The sequence below is a fragment of the Typopeltis vanoorti genome, chromosome 4 (genome assembly GCF_054136105.1).
Source record: "Typopeltis vanoorti isolate ZY-2024b chromosome 4, IOZ_Tvanoo_1.0, whole genome shotgun sequence".
Taxonomy (NCBI): Eukaryota; Metazoa; Arthropoda; class Arachnida; order Uropygi; family Thelyphonidae; genus Typopeltis; species Typopeltis vanoorti.
In genome coordinates, this window is record NC_143552.1 from 16,540,352 (window position 1) to 16,558,437 (window position 18,086).

The 18,086-nt window shown below is 35.8% G+C and overlaps 2 protein-coding genes across 3 annotated transcripts in view; one reads left to right on the forward strand and one right to left on the reverse strand.

The window, feature by feature from the left end:
* The window catches only part of Myo61F (unconventional myosin 61F), a 744,085-nt gene extending 730,171 nt beyond the window's left edge, over positions 1-13,914 (reverse strand). The window contains exon 1 of one of the 2 annotated variants that reach the window (XM_090391651.1): positions 13,850-13,914. The gene's annotated coding sequence lies outside the window, so the exon portion shown is untranslated. Of the gene's footprint in view, positions 1-13,429; positions 13,629-13,849 lie in introns of those variants that run through there. The other variant, XM_090391648.1, reaches the window with a different exon arrangement.
* Positions 13,881-18,086, forward strand: part of LOC150107129 (G patch domain-containing protein 3-like) — a 120,926-nt gene continuing 116,720 nt past the window's right edge. The window contains exon 1 of the mRNA XM_090391652.1: positions 13,881-14,334. Coding sequence (XP_090247778.1) covers positions 13,962-14,334 — 373 coding nt within the window. The 5' untranslated portion in view covers positions 13,881-13,961. The remainder of the gene's footprint in view (positions 14,335-18,086) is intronic.

Sequence of the window (18,086 nt, forward strand, 5' to 3'; positions counted from 1 at the left end):
TTTAAGAAGGGGTACGCGAATGTCTAACGTTTGCAGGGGCGAATGCTGGTCGTCTTGAAATTCACGCTTACTCTTTTTATCATTCAGGGAATGAGAGGTGTGATTGAAGTCTGATTAGTAGAATAATGATTTACTGACCATTTAAAACTATGTACAAGTAACCCTCATATAACGCAGATGTTAGGTTCTGCAGAAATGCCACGTTATACAAATCGCGTTATGAGAGTCTCAGATCACATAGAAAAATTGGGGTTATGTTCTGAAATCGTTTTTTTTTTTTTAAATTATATAAACAACAATGACATATCCGACAAAAAAAAAATATTTTTATTTAATTCAGGTAATTCATGTAAGTTAAGAAAACATATAAACTATGAAACAAATACATAGTATAAAAGTATAAAAATTACAAATTGTACTTAACTTCATTGTCCGCGCGGTTAGCCTAGTGGCTTTGCGCTTTGCAACCATATGCCTGGGGTAGGAGTGTCCTAGGTTCGATTCCCGTCGGAGACGTGAGGAGCTGAAGGATCTTCCTCAGCCATAGTTCCTCAGCCAAGTTAGCCGGTCTTGGGTGCGGGCAGTAGGGTTTTTTCCACCAGTTTATCTGGTGTTCTTCATCCCGCAAGCAGGCAAACCGGCCCCTTGAACACACAGGGTTACAGCCAAGAATACCTTGAGGCATAGGAGTGACCATTCTATCCTCGTATTTCGGTTACGAAATCCAAGCATGCTTGGAAGGTTGTGGGCCTTAAAGGCCTGTTAAAGCCATTGGGATAGATAGGACTTAAGTTCATTGCACATAATGATCTTTCATTTTATTTTGCCTAATGTTTTAGGCAAAATAAAAAAGTTCATATTTTAATCTTTTGGTTAATAAACACTGGTCTTGTCATGTAATCACCTGATGCATTACTACAAAACAGTAGAGTAATTCTATCTTTTGAAACTTTGAATCCAGGAGCTGATCTTCATTTTTCGAAATATAGGTGCGTTTTTGCACTTTTTTCAATATAACCCGGATTTATCCACATTGAACACCTGGTCTACACTATATATGTTTATAAACTTTAAGAGTTTTTTTGTTTAATAAGATTTCCATCCATAGGAATTTTTTTTTGAGGTGCAATCTTCTATCGAAATCATTAGAGATTTCTCATTTTTCCATTAGAATATCGCGTACACGAGTAACGAGCTTTGCACTTATCGTTGACGCAGCAATAAACACTTTCTCAGATTTTATGTTCAATTAAATAAAACTATTTTTTTATTTAATTAAGGTAATTCTTGTAAGTTAAGAAAACATATAAACTATGACACAAATACATACTATAAAATTATAAAAATTACAAATTGTAATTAAGCTTCATTGCACGTAATGCATAAATGTTTTAGGCAAAATAAAAATAATTGCATATTTTAATCTTTCATAGCAAGATTTGAGGATCGGTTAATAAACATTAGTTTTGTCATGTAATCACCTGACGCATTACTACAAAATAGTACAGTAATTCTGTCTTTGGAAACTTTGAATCCAAGAGCTGATCGTTCATTTTTCAAAATATAGGTGCGTTTTGGCATTTTTTTCCAACATGACCCAGATTCATCAGCATTGAACACCTGGTCTGCATTAAAATTGTTTATAAACTTTAAGAGTTTTTTTAAAGATTCCCATCCAAAGGAATTTTCTTTTGAGTGCACCTTCTTTCCAAATCATTAGATTTCTTCATTTTTCTCTAAGAATATTGCGTAAACGAGCAAAGAGCTTTGTACTTACTGTTGACCCACCAATAAACACTTTCTCGGATTTTATGTTCATTGTGTTTGATTGTTTGAATTGTTGATTCATTTAAATTCAAAGTCCTTACAACTTGTTTTCTCCATTTTTCAACCGATCCATGATTTTAATTTTTTTTCTTTGAGAGAAATTTTCTTCGAGACAAATTTTCTTTTCAATATTAATTTTTTTCCCTTTCAATGCAATTTGTGGCCATTACTATAAAAATAATTTTTTTACATAAATCAGCATTACATATTAATTATGTATGTAACTCACCAGAAAATAAAGTGCTCAGGTTGAGATAACACACTTATGATTATTAATGCGCTTTCCTGACAGAAAACGAAGACAATTTTACAATAAACACTTTATACGGTATACAATTGACGTACATGCATGCTAAAGGGTGTTTCCCCCTAATATAAATTCGTTACTTATAACTACTTGTGTGATACAGGCAGACACAAATTTAACGAAGATAAAATTTGATTTTTAAGTCGTCGCGCGGTGAAAAATATATGAAAAGATAAAGGGTTACTACAATTTCTAGACTGTTTTTATCAAAACCGCGGTATAAATACAGCGTTGAACAAGGGTTACTACAATTTGTAGACCGCGTTGTATAAGTACCGCATTATACGAGGGTTACCTGTACTGACCATTTAAAACTATGTATTCAGAAATTTATGTACATGTAATCATACAAATGCAACATTTATTTTACAAATGATATTCTATATTTTTCAATTTAGCTACTTGAATACAAATTCTACCCGACGGTTCTTCTTTATGAACTGGTTAATAACATCGTCATAAAAGTTGGTTGTAACTTAATTTTCCCAAGCAACATTCACACTTGTAAAGGCTGCTGAAGCTCACTGGCTAGAGCTACCTTGACTGCGTTTGGCCTATGGTTTAAGCAACAGAGTGAGACGACGTGAAATGGCTATGCGCGCGCATGAAATCACAGTGCTGCCGCGAGAACCTGGAAGTTCCTACAACTAAGCAAGCCAAGGTAGCTTTGACTAGACGAGCAACCATCAGCCTTCGATACACAACGCAAAACTCAATTATTGCCGCGCAAGCTCAAGACGTTTTCTGTCTACAAAAATAAAAGCCTAAATGGAATGCTTATAAATGCATGCATTTATTAACAAATAAATAGTACTTCTTTCTCAATTAATGAGCTTGCGCAGAAAGCATAGCAAGCATGGAGAATTCGCCACTGCTACTTATAATTACATGCGGGATACAGGCAGACACAAATTTAACGAAGATAAAATTTGATTTTTAAGTCGTGCGGTGAAAAACATATGAAAGGATAAAGGGTTACCACAGTTTGTAGACCGTGTTTTTATCAGAACTGTGTTGTATAAGTACCGCGTTCAGCAAGGGTTACTACAATTTTAGACCGCGTTGTATAAGTACCGCGTTATACGAGGGTTACCTGTATTTAGAAATTTATGTACATTTAATCATACAAATACAACATTTATTTTACAAATGATATTCTATCTTTTTGAATTTAGCTACTTGAATACAAATTTTACCCATAGTTTTCTTTATGAATTGGTCAATAACATCGTCATAAAAAATTGGTGGTAACTTAATTTTCCCAATCAACACGCACACTTGTAAAGGCTGGCTGAAGCTCACAGGCTAGAGCTACTTTGACTGTGTATGGCCCGTGTTTAAGCAACAGGGTGAGATGACGTGAATGGAGCGGAAATGGCTATGCATGAAATCACAGTGCTGAAGCGAGAGCCTGGATGCTCCCACAACCGAGCAAGCCAAGGTAGCTTGACTAGCGTCGGTATTCGATACACAACGCAAAGCTCAATTATTGCCGCGCAAGCTTAAGACGTCTTCTTTCTACAAAAATAAAAACCTAAATAGAATGCTTATAAATGCATGCATTTATTAACAAATAAATAGTGCTTCTTTCTCAATTAATGAGCTTGCACAGCAAGCATGGAGAATTCGCCACTGGAAGTTTGAGAAACACTGCTGTAGTGCCTAATGTGCTGTGTGCTGATGACTAACCTATAATGTAAATCTTAAAACTTAAATCTGTTTATTAACCAGTGCACAAATAAACCTATGCCAATAAATAACATGACTATATATATATATATATATATATATATATATCTTCTTCTTTCTTCACGTATTAGGCCTAGTGGCCTGTTACGGTACTAGGATGGCCAGATGTACCCTAGTACCGCAGGCCAGATTTCGGGGTATAATACCCCATTTACTGCATTAACTTTATAAAATACCCCTTTTGTAAAATCTTAAATAGGGTACGAAAAATACCCCCTTTTCGGACATATCCATTTTGTAGTTTTCTGTACTAAATAAATAAATATTGACTATTGCCTTTACTGTGAATGCCACCAAGTAAGCAAAATGTTAACGCTCCAAATCATATAATACCAAGTTTAGTTGATTATATAAGAAGAAACTTAGCCGCAGGTAAATATTTTGATTTCATTGAAATGCATTCTCAAGACTCAAAAAACAACTTTGTATCCTACTTATATAGATCGTTATAGGATATTTATATTATGCTTACTTTGTAATGCTCGGCACCTGTCACAGGCCCGACACGAGGGGGAGTACGGGCTCATGCGGTCACTATTTGAGATCTTTTTTATTTCATTGAATTAACGTAAGGCAATAAATTCTATAAATACTACTTTAACCCTTTTCACAGATTGTCCTCTTCATCGTCATCAAATACGGAAGAAGAAAAAAATACAGAGGTTAAATCAAGAGAAAAAAGAAGATAAAACATCAGAATTATTTCAATGTGGAGTGGCAGAAAACTGGCGCCTGAGTGATTAAAGGAAGAACTGTTGGTAAAGCGAAATGTTTATGTTGCAATTGTGAATTTTCCATAATAAATGGAGGTGTTTATGACCTTAAAAAGCATATGCTAAGTAATAAGCAAAAAAAAAAGGAGAGAATTAGCTAGTAATCCAACTTTAAATTCATTTTTTATTTCCTCGACATGGTTATTAGTTTCGACTGAAGAACAAAAGCCTGTTGCCACCGAAGCTATATTTGCCTATCACACAGTGAAACATGCGCATAGCTATCGATCATCGGATTGCAAAACATTATTTACTGATTCAAAAATCGCTTCTCAATTGACATGCGCGCGAACAAAAATATCTAAAATAATAACAAATATTTTAGCAAAATACTGTATCTACAATTGTCGAGAATTTAGGAGAAAATCAGCCATTTTCAATTGCAACAGATTCATCAAATAAAGGAAACATTAAAATGCTTCCTTTAATGTATAAATAGTATTCTAAATTTAGTGGAGTTCAAACAAAACTTTTGAGTTTCTTTAACAGACAGTCAGAAACTTCAAAGGATATTTCACTTTGCTTACTTCAAAAGTTGAAGGAGCTGAATTTAAATCCCGAGAACATTATTAGTTTTTGCGGTGATAATGCTAATATAAATTTTGGTATTAATCAGAGTATATTTACAGAATTAGAGAAATTTAATAAGGATTTAATAGATATGGGATGTCTTTGTCATGTCTTACACAATGCAACAAGCTGTTTAGAAGTTGATATAGAATGTGTAATTTTAAAAACATATAATGAATTTAGTTCACATAGTAAAAGGTTAGAAAATTTAAAAGAACATTATGGATTTTGCGACCTAGAATATTCAGATCTAATGCGTCATGTTCCTACAAGATGGTTGTCATTCCTTCCAGCAGTAGGTAGGCTAAACAAAAATTTTGAGCCAGTGAAAAACTATTTTCTATCTTTGGAAAGATGTCCACCTATTTTACAAGATTTTTTTTCGAACGAATTAGCTGAAGTCTACCTTTCTTTCTTTTCGAATACAGCAACCTGTTTGCAAAACGTAATTTGTAAACTAGGGCTGGATGGTCCAATTATAATAGAACTATTTAACCTAATGACCGATCCAAGAAACTCTCTACTTGGGACATCTATGGAAGCTGGGCAAGAGTGTGGTTAGCAAGGGTGTCAGAGCTGGGTTCTTTACTTTTAGAGTGGTAAATGAGTGGAATAAGCTGCCAGAGTCTGTTGTGGGTGCTATGACAGTGAGTGAGTTCAAGGCAAGGTATGATAGATACTGTGAGAATGTCGTATAGTTGTGTGGACATGATGTTTAGGTGCTCCCTAGATGAGTCTAAGGACTCCCTGGAGTCGCCCATAATAATAATAAGACTTTCTAAATTAAATGATCATTTTTATGGATTCGTTGCTATACAAAAATTGAAATCTTATCACAAACCAGTAGAGATAAATTTGTTTAAGAAAAGGGCAGACGATTTTCTGAAAACTTTAATTCAGTATATTGAAAAAAGATTTAGTTTTGAAAATAATAAGTATGAGTATCTTAATATATTCAAATTACATGAAGTGGCACATTTTGATCTTTCCTTAAAAGTTATAATTTATTTACAATTTCCAATATTAATATTGATTTGCTATATGAAGAGTACGTCCTATTAAAATCGTTCCATAAAAATATTGACGCAAAAGAACTCAAAAATATCACAGATATTTGGAAAAAAATTTTAAATGCATACGATGTACCTAATATTGAAAAAATTATTAATTTTGTTTTTGCTTTGCCTCACTCAAATGCAATGAGTGAGCAAGTATTTAGCTTAATGTTCAACTCTTGGAAAAAGGATAGGAACAGATTAGACCTAAAAACTGTTGAGGGAGAATTACTGGTGAAAACCAATTACAATATGTCATGCAAAGAATTTTATGCAGTTGTATTAAAAAATGAAAAATTGCGAAAAGAAATTCGCTCTAATAAAAAATATTGTTAGGTAAATACTTCTCTTTTGATAAAATAAATCAGGTTTACTGAATTTATATTGTAAATGATTATGCAAAGCATATCATGAGAATATTTCTAAAAGTTTACATTAGTGTTCATAACTGCCAAAATAAAATATTTAAATTTTGTTTAAAGACTTGTTATTAATTTGACTAATTGTACCAAAATTTGACCGACTCTGTGTTTCATGCATTTGTATATTGTGAAAATCTACAAATATAGAAATAAGATAATCTTATTATAATTGATTGTTCTTTATGTTTGATAGTGCGATTATCCCCAAGGCTAATAATGAATACCCCAAAATCTACGTATGATACCCCAAAACCAAATTTTTAATCTGGTCACCCTATACGGAACTATCCCTAGCCCTTCTAAGCCGTACCTGTCCCGAGAATAAGGTGGCTAGCCATGTGCCTCCCGTGTGTCCTATGTCTGTAGATGCGTGTGCTCCGGGGCCAGTTATAAAAAATAAAGTTGCCAGAGCGCTGCGAGAAAAGAGTGGCGATTTTGATGAGAACGTACGTGTTATTTTAGACTGAGCCTGATTACATTGCATACAAGGTTTCTCAGTAATCTCACATTGCACTGGTGCTAACACATGTGATTCCTACTGTTTCCCCCTCTGCACGAAATGTGCAAGAGGTCAAATGGCCGGCAGGCCATACCCGCAATGAGCACCAGTGGTGGAATTGCGGTTTTATATGGAGGTAGGTTTCTAAACTGTGGCCAAGTGAGATATTGATACTCCTTTTCCCCAATTAGTAGGTTCTAACAAGACTTTGCTAGTACACCAACTCAGTCTACAGGACACTTGCTGGCAGGCTTCAAGCCCTGCGGGATTATACACTGCTAGTAGTCCGTCTAGATATACAGGATACTTTGCTGGCAGGCGCCTGGTCCTGCGGGATTATTTATACTGCTATTAACCAATTTCTGCTGGCAGGAAATCGCCAATTTGACATGGAAAACATCAAGGAACAGATTCAGATCCTTAATAAGGAGCAGTCCCTAGAGGTACTCAAATTCATAATAGGCAAGTTAGAATCTGACTGGCCAGGATTTATAAAACAATATATTCACTCTAATGATCAGGATGGAGAGGAGGAGGAGGAAAATGAGATCTCACAAGATGAACTCATTGCTGCTCTGTCACCAAAATCACCCTGTCAAACCATCTCTCAAGGGGAGCACTCTAACAAAAGAAGAATAGAATACCAGATGGATGAAGACATACCAACATTAGATGTCCCGAGGAACACCGAAAAGGTACCACCAGTAATACTAAGGAAAAAGGACAAATGGACCACTGTCACATCAGCCCTTAGGGAATATAAAATCTCATATTCCTCGGCTAAAAATCAAGATGGAGTCAAAATCCAGCCAGCCTCAGTCACTGACTACAGACAGCTGATAAGATTAATGGACAACAAAAGTCTTCCATATCACACTGTTGCTTTACCCAGTGAGAAGAATCTCATGGTAGTGCTTCGCAAAGTGACCGAGGGTGTCACCTGTGAAGAAATAACTGCTGATCTCATGAGTCGGAGCCTAACACCAGTGAAGGTGAGCAGGATGCTCAGGACAGATAAACGGCCAATGCCACTAGTACTCGTAGAAATTGATAAGACACAGAAAGAGATTTGTGAACTGACAACGATATGTAGCCTCAGAATTTCTACTGAACCACTAAGGAAGAAGTCGACAGCAGGGCAGTGCCATAGGTGCAAAAGGTTTGGCCATGCCCAAAAACTTTACAAGGCAAATTGCAGGTGTTTAAAATGTGGCGAGGGCCACCAGATCATCATGTGTACAAAACCAAGATCCACTCCAGCCAATTGTGGAGGACCTCACCCTGCCAACTACAAGGGATGCATTACACACCCAAATAACCGAGGGTCAGGAAAAACTACCCTTCCAACACATTTCAGCGATGCTCAAGACAGCCGTGCAAGTCACACCCCCAGTCCAAATTATCTCCAGCTCGACAACTCAACAAAGGAAACAAATGCCTAAAACTTATGCAGAGGCAGAACGAACAAAGGCTACTCCATCTCATGACCATATAAGCTCAAATCTAACATCAGTACTAAATGCCTCACTAGCTACCATGTTACAAGAATTCAGTTTAACGAATCCTTTGCCGTCCTCCACAAAAAGATTCCTACAAGGTACCCACTCAATTCTAACAGCCTTCAATAATGAATAAAAGAAAATTCCATCCCAACTCTCTCATGATCACTGCATGGAATGCCAATGGACTCAGTAACAAAATTCTGATGCTGCAAGAGTTCTCTCAGACACAATCCTGACATAATACTGATAAATGAAACACATCTCAGGCCAGCTAATAAACCGAAATTACGGAACTATATTATGTATAAAACAGGTAGACTCACCAGCAGCGGAGGAGGAACAGCTATATATACATTAAAAACTACCTAAGCCACAATGTTTTGACCAATCCCCAAACCAAGAACCTAGAGATAACAGGCATTAAAGTTTATACCAACAATGCAGGCAATATCAAAATCTATGCTGTATATAATTCACCCAGCATTCCATTGCTGGTATCTGACTTGGACTCCATTCTCTGCTTCACAGACTCCATCATCATGGCTGGTGACTTTAACACCAAACATACAGCCTGGCATAGCTCCACAATCAACGACAAAGGCCCAACTCTAAACCATTACTCAACGCAACATTCTATTGTAACTGGACCCACAGAGCCCACTCATCACAGCTCAACTGGAAGTTCAGATGTACTTGACATAGTCGTTCTCAAAAACATCAGATACCAATTTCAGCTGGAAACAATAAATGAACTTTCGTCCGATCACAACCCTATTCTGCTTCAACTTGGTAGACAAGAACAATTCTCCCCTCCCCACTCTTTCATATCTTGGGACAAACTCTCCAGAATCCTACCTGATCACATTGGCCCAGTCCCTGCTATTCACACCAAAGAGGAGATAGAATTGGCTGCAAACAACCTTACCAGGCAAATCAAAAATGCAATAAAGTCAATCACCCAAACTACAGTATTTCACCCAAGTGGTCGGATCCCCGAGGAAATCATGGATTTAAATAGACTGAAAAACAAAACCAGAAAGCAGTATCATAACACAAGAACCCCTCAAGATAAATCAAATTTGAATAAATTAAACAGACAAGTCCGAGAAGGCCCTCCAAAAACGTCGAAACCAAGAATGGGAATCTAAGCTAACGAAATTAAACACAGAAGACAACTCAATTTGGAAGTTTCTGAGAACCTTCCGCACTAAAAGACAAATTTTACCTCCAATTCAGACCACGAAAGGAATAGCCCATACTGAAAAGGAAAACATAATTAATGCCATCCTCAGGGAAAATAGCAGATGTCACACCAATCAAAAAGATTGGAAAAAACGCCCCAACTCCCTGAAAGCTACAGACCTATCAGTCTTCTGTCTAGCCTTGGAAAAAGTAATCCTTACTAGGCTTCAATCACAAATGGACCAACTACGTATAATCCCAAATGAGCAATTTGGATTTAGAAAAAACCACTCCCCCGTTCAGCAGATCCACAGGCTGATCGAATAATCTCCGAAGGCTTCAACCGGAACCTTCATACAGCTGCAGTTTTTTAGATGCTGCAAAGGCTTTTGATAAGGTGTGGCATCAGGGTCTTCTCTACAAGATCATCACATTCAATATGCCTACTAATCTAGTTAAAATAATTCACTCTTACCTCAGAGACAGATACATGCAAGTCAAAATAAATGAAACTATCAACCAGACGCAAGGTTCTGGCAGGAGTGCCGCAGGGCTCACTCTTGCCCCCCCCCTTGCTGTTTTCTGTCTATATTGTTGATATTCCTCAAAACCCAAGCTCAACAACAACAATTATATGCTGATGATACTGCATTATTAGCAAGATCTCTCAGCCCCAAACTAGCTGTCAAAAGACTCCAAAACAGTATTCACACATTAGAGAAATGGTTGATGGACTGGAGAATCCAATCCAATCCACAGAAGAGTTCAGCCATACTGTTCACTAGAAAAAAGCCTCAAATCAAGGAAGATATACATTTACTAATTGTTAAAATCCCATGGCAGAATACAGTCAAATATCTCGGAGTAATTCTCGATTAAAAAAAAAAAAAACTACAATTCAATCATATAGAACACATAAGTTCAAAGACATCGAAAGTAATAGCGCAGCTCTACCCCATGATCAACAGAAAAAGTAAATTTGATACTCAGAACAAACTACTCATATACAAGATGGTAATACGCCCAGTCATTACTTACGCATCTCCTGCATGGAGTCATACTTCGAAAACAAATATTCAAAAGCTGCAGAGAATACAGAACAAATGTCTAAGAATGAGTTTGGATGCTCCGTGGTTTATCAGAAACTCCCAAATTCAGAGAGAAGTCAACATTCCCTACATCACATCTCTCCTTCACGAGCTAGCTGAAAAGTTCTTCATCAAGACAATTAATCATCCGAACCCACTGATCAAGCAAGCTTCAGACTATAATAAAGCAGATTTCTGCAAATACAAGAGACCCAAATCAATTTTATGCTCAGCTGAACACAGTTAATCTCACTGCCCTTTCAGGGAGAGCTTAAAGCTCAATAATTCTCCACCCAAAGAACTTTCCTTTTCAGATGGAGGGGAATATGAAAAGCATTTATGCTTCACCCATCATATATGCTTCACCCATGATGAGTCTTCGGACTCCTTGGAGGTATCAGGAATAATAATAATAATAATAATAATAATAATAATAATAATAATAATAATAATAATATCAGTATCGTTCTGCGAGGTTTTATTCAGTCTCATGCCGCGCTAACTGTTGTTCACCTTTCTCTGGCGAGTAATAAATTCGTAGAAAATGGATGGAAAAAAACCTCACATCATAATAATACAAGAATTTTAAATAATATTTTTTGAATTGCCTATCATTGCTAAGAAAATTCAAACATTAATTTTAAAAGAAATAAATCTCGGAGCACTTCCCCACTTTATTCGTGCTTTAAAGAGTAAGGCTATTTCTTATATACTGTAAATCTCAAACTATCAGTTAAATGAAGTATTACGAGGATTGCATCATTTTACATTACACGCAACAAAATTCGAAAATGCACGGAATGCATAAGTAAATGAAGCCCACATTCGCAATATTAAGACATCTTACTCAACCAAAGGCAAGATGATCAATACATCACGTGGAAGGGCGCGATTAACATCCCGCGGAATGATTAAACTCTGGGGCTTCCTAGTAACTGACTCTAGAGTGTGCGTTGCTGGCGCAGTGAAGTGTTTGGTCTTCATGTGAAAGTGACAATTACTATTATTGAATTTTAAATATTTGCAATTATAGTGGATACTGAAGTTTTTACAGATTATTATTTTAAAGCTAAACTAACTAAAACTTAAAGTTTACCAGACGGCTTATTGAAAATATAACCTTGAATTGAAGATGCCTTGTATTTCACTACTAAATAGATACGGACTCTGCTCAGGAGCCCATTCCATTCGTTGGTGCTTTTGATTATTTTGGTATTCATTTACAAGTACACTGTAAACATTTAAAACTGCTTACATTTTCCTCTCATATTAAAAATATTCAGTTTCATCAAATCCGGTTCACCCGATCTCGAGTTGTTTTGACAGATGGACGTACTGTATATGAAGCGTGTGGGTGCTGTTTGTGAACGCGCCTTAAAAGGGATATTTGAGGAGTGGCGGTCAGATAACTAGAACATAATGGTCTGAGAAGTTTATTTATTATTATTTTATTTTATTTATTATTATTATTATTATTTATTATTATTTTTTTTTGAGGATTATGCATTTTCTGAAGATCGCCAATATCTGTATGGAATTATCTGATAATCAAACAATAGTACACAGTAGTATTCTACTAACTCAACATTAATGGCTCTTGGTCTATACATATAGATCACAATATGCACATACGATATGTTGCATTGGGTATCACACCGCTGCAATACTTGGGAAACACTTAATGCGGAAATCAACTTTTCATTCCCTTAATCACCAGTGGCTCATTTATATTCAAAAGATTATTTCTTACTTTTCTGTTACTCTGTGCACATATATGTCAGTAAAATTCAAAGGTCTGCAAGTTAGGAGAAAAGTATTTATAAGTTTGAAAGACAAACATGCAACGTTATAAAAATAATAAAAGTATTCTAAAATGGATTTCTGGAAGATTCCTTCTGAGAGAGTGTCACTGTAATTTATGTTCCTCTCCCCCCCTCCCAATATAAAAAAAAATGAAAAAGTGGTCCCAGATTTCTAGACAAACAAACTGACACTGACAACATTTCTTTACACAATCTAATGTCTGTGTATTTCTGATATTAACTGCATGTGCCCTCTGGACAGTTTGCCTGTTTTGCGGGGAGAGGTGGGGGGGCTATTCGTCATTAGGTGAAAAATGAAAGTCATATTTAAACTTCGCTTCACAAATATGGGTCAAGTTTACTGTACTTTTTGTGATAAAAAAAATCCTTTCACCTATCGAGTAAGCATTATTATAAAGTATTAGCAAGAAAAGAGATATCGTTACTATAAAACTTACTTTTATAAATAACCAGTATTAACCTTGGATGAATTACTATCCCTAACATATAATATGGTGACAGATGAAAAAACGAGTATTCATTCGTCAGTAAACTCGTTGAAACATGACAGAAAATACGTACATAATAATCTTCTAAATACATGCAGTTTTAAACATGTAGAAATCCAATTATATTTCACCCAAGTGACTTACCTTCTCTTATGTATGAAAATTACTGTACAAAAAATTATAACGGATAGATGAATGATTATTCTCTAAAAGGGTTATAATTCATTCCATAAACATACAAAATTCTATAACCAAAGAGAAGACGACAAATAACTTTCAGTTAAATCACAGTAACATTTCAGACCGTTAACACCTTACTAAGTTCAAATTAGGAGACCTGTCTGAGAGCGTGTTCATTGTTATTGAGGGTAGGAAATTAGGATTAAATATGTCATAAATGTTTATTATCTGTCCCTTTACGTGGTCATAAGACAGTATTAGCAACAAATACTTTTCTGTGACCAAACATTTTCTGTTAACTTATAAGTAATGGTGACAGATGAAAAAAACGCATATTCATTCGTCAGTAAACTCGTTGAAGCAAACAGAGAAATACGAACTCACCTTAAGACTGGAATAGAATTTCCCGGAATATCGTCACGCCGGAAACAAAGCTATCCCTGAAATTCAAGGGATCGTGGTGTGTATGTTGTAGCGGATGTGATGTCTAGAAGGTATGGATATCTGTAATAATCTTTACGTGATTATCAATAATATTCCTGCTAATTATCATTCATGCGACTTAAGGAATTTTTTCTCAGAGTATACTGAAACCGAAGGTTTTGACTGCTTTCATTTTAAACACAGACCAGAAATCCAGCAGAAAAACAAATTCCCTGATAGCCCACTTAGTACTTATTCTGAAATTAATCCACATAAAGAAAGAGATAAAAATACTACTTGTTGTGTAATTCGTGTTAAAGAAAGTTACCTGGAAAAACTGATTCGTATGTACAACAAAAAACATTGGTTAGATGTCGACGGTCAAACTCTGAAGTTGAAGTGTTTTTTAAGAAGAATAAAAGTTGTTGACAAAGAGCAAGGCGCAGGTAAGTCTGCAGTCTTTATTGCTTTAAAAGTTCAGTAGGTTATAGGGATTTTTTAGTAGTTAAGCATATTCCATCAAGATTAAGGATTTAATCTTGGGGGGGGGCGAGTTGAATAGATTTGAGAATACACATCGCATACGACCTATGACTGAGCATCTGCAATGATCGCTAATTCACAAGTAGTATAGAAATAGAAGACACGATACAACATAAATAAAAAAAAATGAATTTTAATTAGGAAAAGATTTTTGGAAAATTTTCTAGTGTTTTTTCCTTTTTCTTGGGGGGGGGGGGAGGCCCCTGGCTCCAGTTCAGTGTAGCTTAAACTTGTTCAAGAATAACTTATACAATTTTATGATTTGGTTATTACCTTTGTCATTCCCAAATACTCTATAGTGGATGGTAGTGTAGCAAGTATACTAACTGCATGACTTTGTGTCTTGGCACTCCATGGAAGTGCATAATAATAATATTTGCATGTAAATATTAATATTATATAAAAAAAAGCGAAAAAATTATTTCGGTGAATGATTTCTTGTAAACTTTCACCTTTTATTCTGATTTAGTTTAAATTGTGAGGATCTGTGGAGAATGCAGTGTTTTGAAAAAACTGTAGCATTAAAAGTTCTGAGCTTAATAATTATTATTATTAACCCTGAGTTTGAGCTAATAATGATACTGATATTATTATTATTATACTTGTATCTCCATGGAGTCAGAAGACTCATCGCAGCAGAGACAAACTATCCACACAATATCTATCATTGAACTCATTTACAGACAAAGCATTCGCAACTGAGTCAGGCAACACATTCCATTCATTCACCACTCTCCAAGCAAAAACTCTAGTCCTGACACCCTTGTTAACCACACTTACTTAATTTCCAGGGATGACCTCTTGTTCTTCCACCGCTATCACACTGCTGAAATATTTCTCCTGTATCAATCTTATAAAGCCCTTTAGTAATTTAAATGTTTGCATCATATCTCCTCTTCTCTGCCTATCAACTAACCTCTGTAATCCACAAATTTACAATCAATATAGGGAGTATTCCTTACACCACTCTCCACTGAATCTTTTCTACCACTTCCTCATCACCAAGGAATCCAAGCAATCAGACCTCAGCACAGTAATCCAGTTGTGAAAGTATCAATGCCTTATAAAGAGGAATAATAACTTCTTTATCTCTGCATATTAGTGTGTTCTACAATAACCAAGTAACCCTATGAGCTATTTGGAACACCTTAGCAATATGCCCTCTGAACTTCAGCTCCCTATCCACTAACATCCCCCCAAGTCCCTAGCCTCATCAATCTCTTAGAGTACCATTCCATCAATGTGGTACACAGCCAATAATCTTTTAATCCCTAAATGCATAACTTTATACTTTTCCACATTGAACTGACATTCATTACCTTTTATTTATTTTGCCAGCTTATTTAAATCATCCTGCAAGCTCTCTGCATCAACTTGGTTAATTATTGCACTACCCAACTTTGCATCATCAGCGAACAACTGAATATCTCCCTTCAGGTCATTTCCTATATCATTTATGTACAAATTAAGCAATAATGATCCAAACACAGATCCTTGAGGCACACCACTGATCGCCAGCTTCATCCTGGACTCTGCTCCTCCATACATTACTTTTTGATATCTGTCCATGAGCCATTCTCTTATCCATATCACCAGTTTAATATCCATCCCCATTTCTTCTAATTTGCATAACAGTATTCCATTGGATATCCTGTTAAAAGCCTTAGCAAAATCCAGAAGTATCACTGTGTAGCCATTCCCCCTGTCCAACTCAGCTGTCACTCTATTATAAAAAGTTAATAAATTACTAAGGCATGACCGACCTTTAACAAAATCATGCTGGCTCCCATAGAGTATCCTATTCTTATCAATCCATTCTTAAATTCTGCCCTTAACTATCTTTTCCAATACTTTTACCATTACTTCCAAGATGGTGATTGGTCTGTAATTTGCTACCGCAGCCTTAGAGCCTCCTTTATGCAAAGGAACTATTTACCCTCCTTCCACTCCCTATGGACACCACAGAGCTCAAACTTATGTTAAATAGCCAAGCAAGAGGCGTTGACAATTCCTTTGCACATTACGTAATATCCGAGCTGCTATTCCATTTACCTACAGCAGTGTTTGCATTTAAAGTCTACAATATCCTGAGTACCTTTTGATTCATTAACTTCAATTTTTATGTCAGCTATTGCTACAGAAGAAACAGAAATATCCTCATTCAGGTGATACTTTTGAAAAATGGTATGATATGTTTAAAAATCACGCATGTTTCATAGGCAGATTTGTACAGCAGACATCAAGTCAAGATCTTCTAATTGTAATGGGGGACTTAAATGCAAAAGTAGGAAAAGACTGGTATACCTGGCCAAGAGTAATCGGAAAGTTCGGGTATGGAGAAAGCAATGAACGTGGCGAAAGACTGCTAAACTTCTGCTCAAATAACATACTAACAATAACCAACACTCTCTTTAAACAACCAGAACCCCAAAGAAAATGGACATGGATATCACCAGACAGACAAACCAAGAATATGATAGACTATATTATTGTAAACCAAAGATGGAAATCAAGTATCCTAAATTGCAGATTCTTTTCTGCAGATTGTGGATCAGACCATAAGTTAGTATTAGCAAACCTAAAAATAAAGTTAAAATCTGAAAGCACTTTTAGAGTCAAAAGGAGACTGAATGTAAAAAAACTACAAGCAACAGTATTCTAAGGAAATATCAACTAGAACTAGATAAAAACCTGAAGGAACTATTAAACAGAATATAAACATCGAAGAACATTGGTGCAAATTAAAGGAAATAATATTAAAATCAGCAGAAAATACAATAGGTTACACAGAAAGAGAAAGTAAAAAGGATTGGATCTCGAATGAAGTAAAAAGTTTAAGCGATCAAAGGAAAAGCATGAAACTATAACAGAAATGAATATAATAGATTAACCAGAGAAATTAGAAAACTTGTTAAAAGAGACAAGAATAACTGGTTAGAAGAAAAATGCAAAATGGCAGAGAATCTATCAAAAGAAAATAACCTTCATGAATTATATAAACAAATAGACCAAATTAGTAAGACACAGACAACAAAAATGATAATGATCAAAAAAAAGAGGGACAACTAATTGAAAGTAAAACAAAAAGAATGGCCAGATGGGAAGAATACCGCACGGTTAGCCTAGTGGCTTTGCGCTTCGCAACCATATGCCTGGGGAAGGAGTGTCCCAGGTTCGATTCCCGTTGTAGACGTGAGGAATTTGAGGATCTTCCTCAGGCATAGCCAAGTTAGCCAGTCTTGGGCGCGGTCAGTAGGGTTTTTTCTGCCAGTTTATCTGGCGTTTTTCATCCCGCAAACAGGCAAACCGGCCCCGTGAACATATGCCTCTACAGTCAAAAATATATCCCCCCAGGATATTACTGTTCCAGCCACTGAAATGGAAGAGGAAACAAATATCTTTACCAAAGAAATAATAGCACACAGCATAGAAGAACTATGTAAAACTAGGAAAACACCTGGTATTGATCAAATATACACAGATTTCGATCAAAAATCAGGAAAGGAACAACTTTTGGAACCATTAAAAACATTATTTGAAAGGAACTACAAAAATGAAGCAGTGTCTACTGATTGGACCAAATCAGTTTTAACTCCTATATACAAAAAAGGAGATAAAACAGATTGCGATAATTACAGAGGCATTTGCTTCCTCA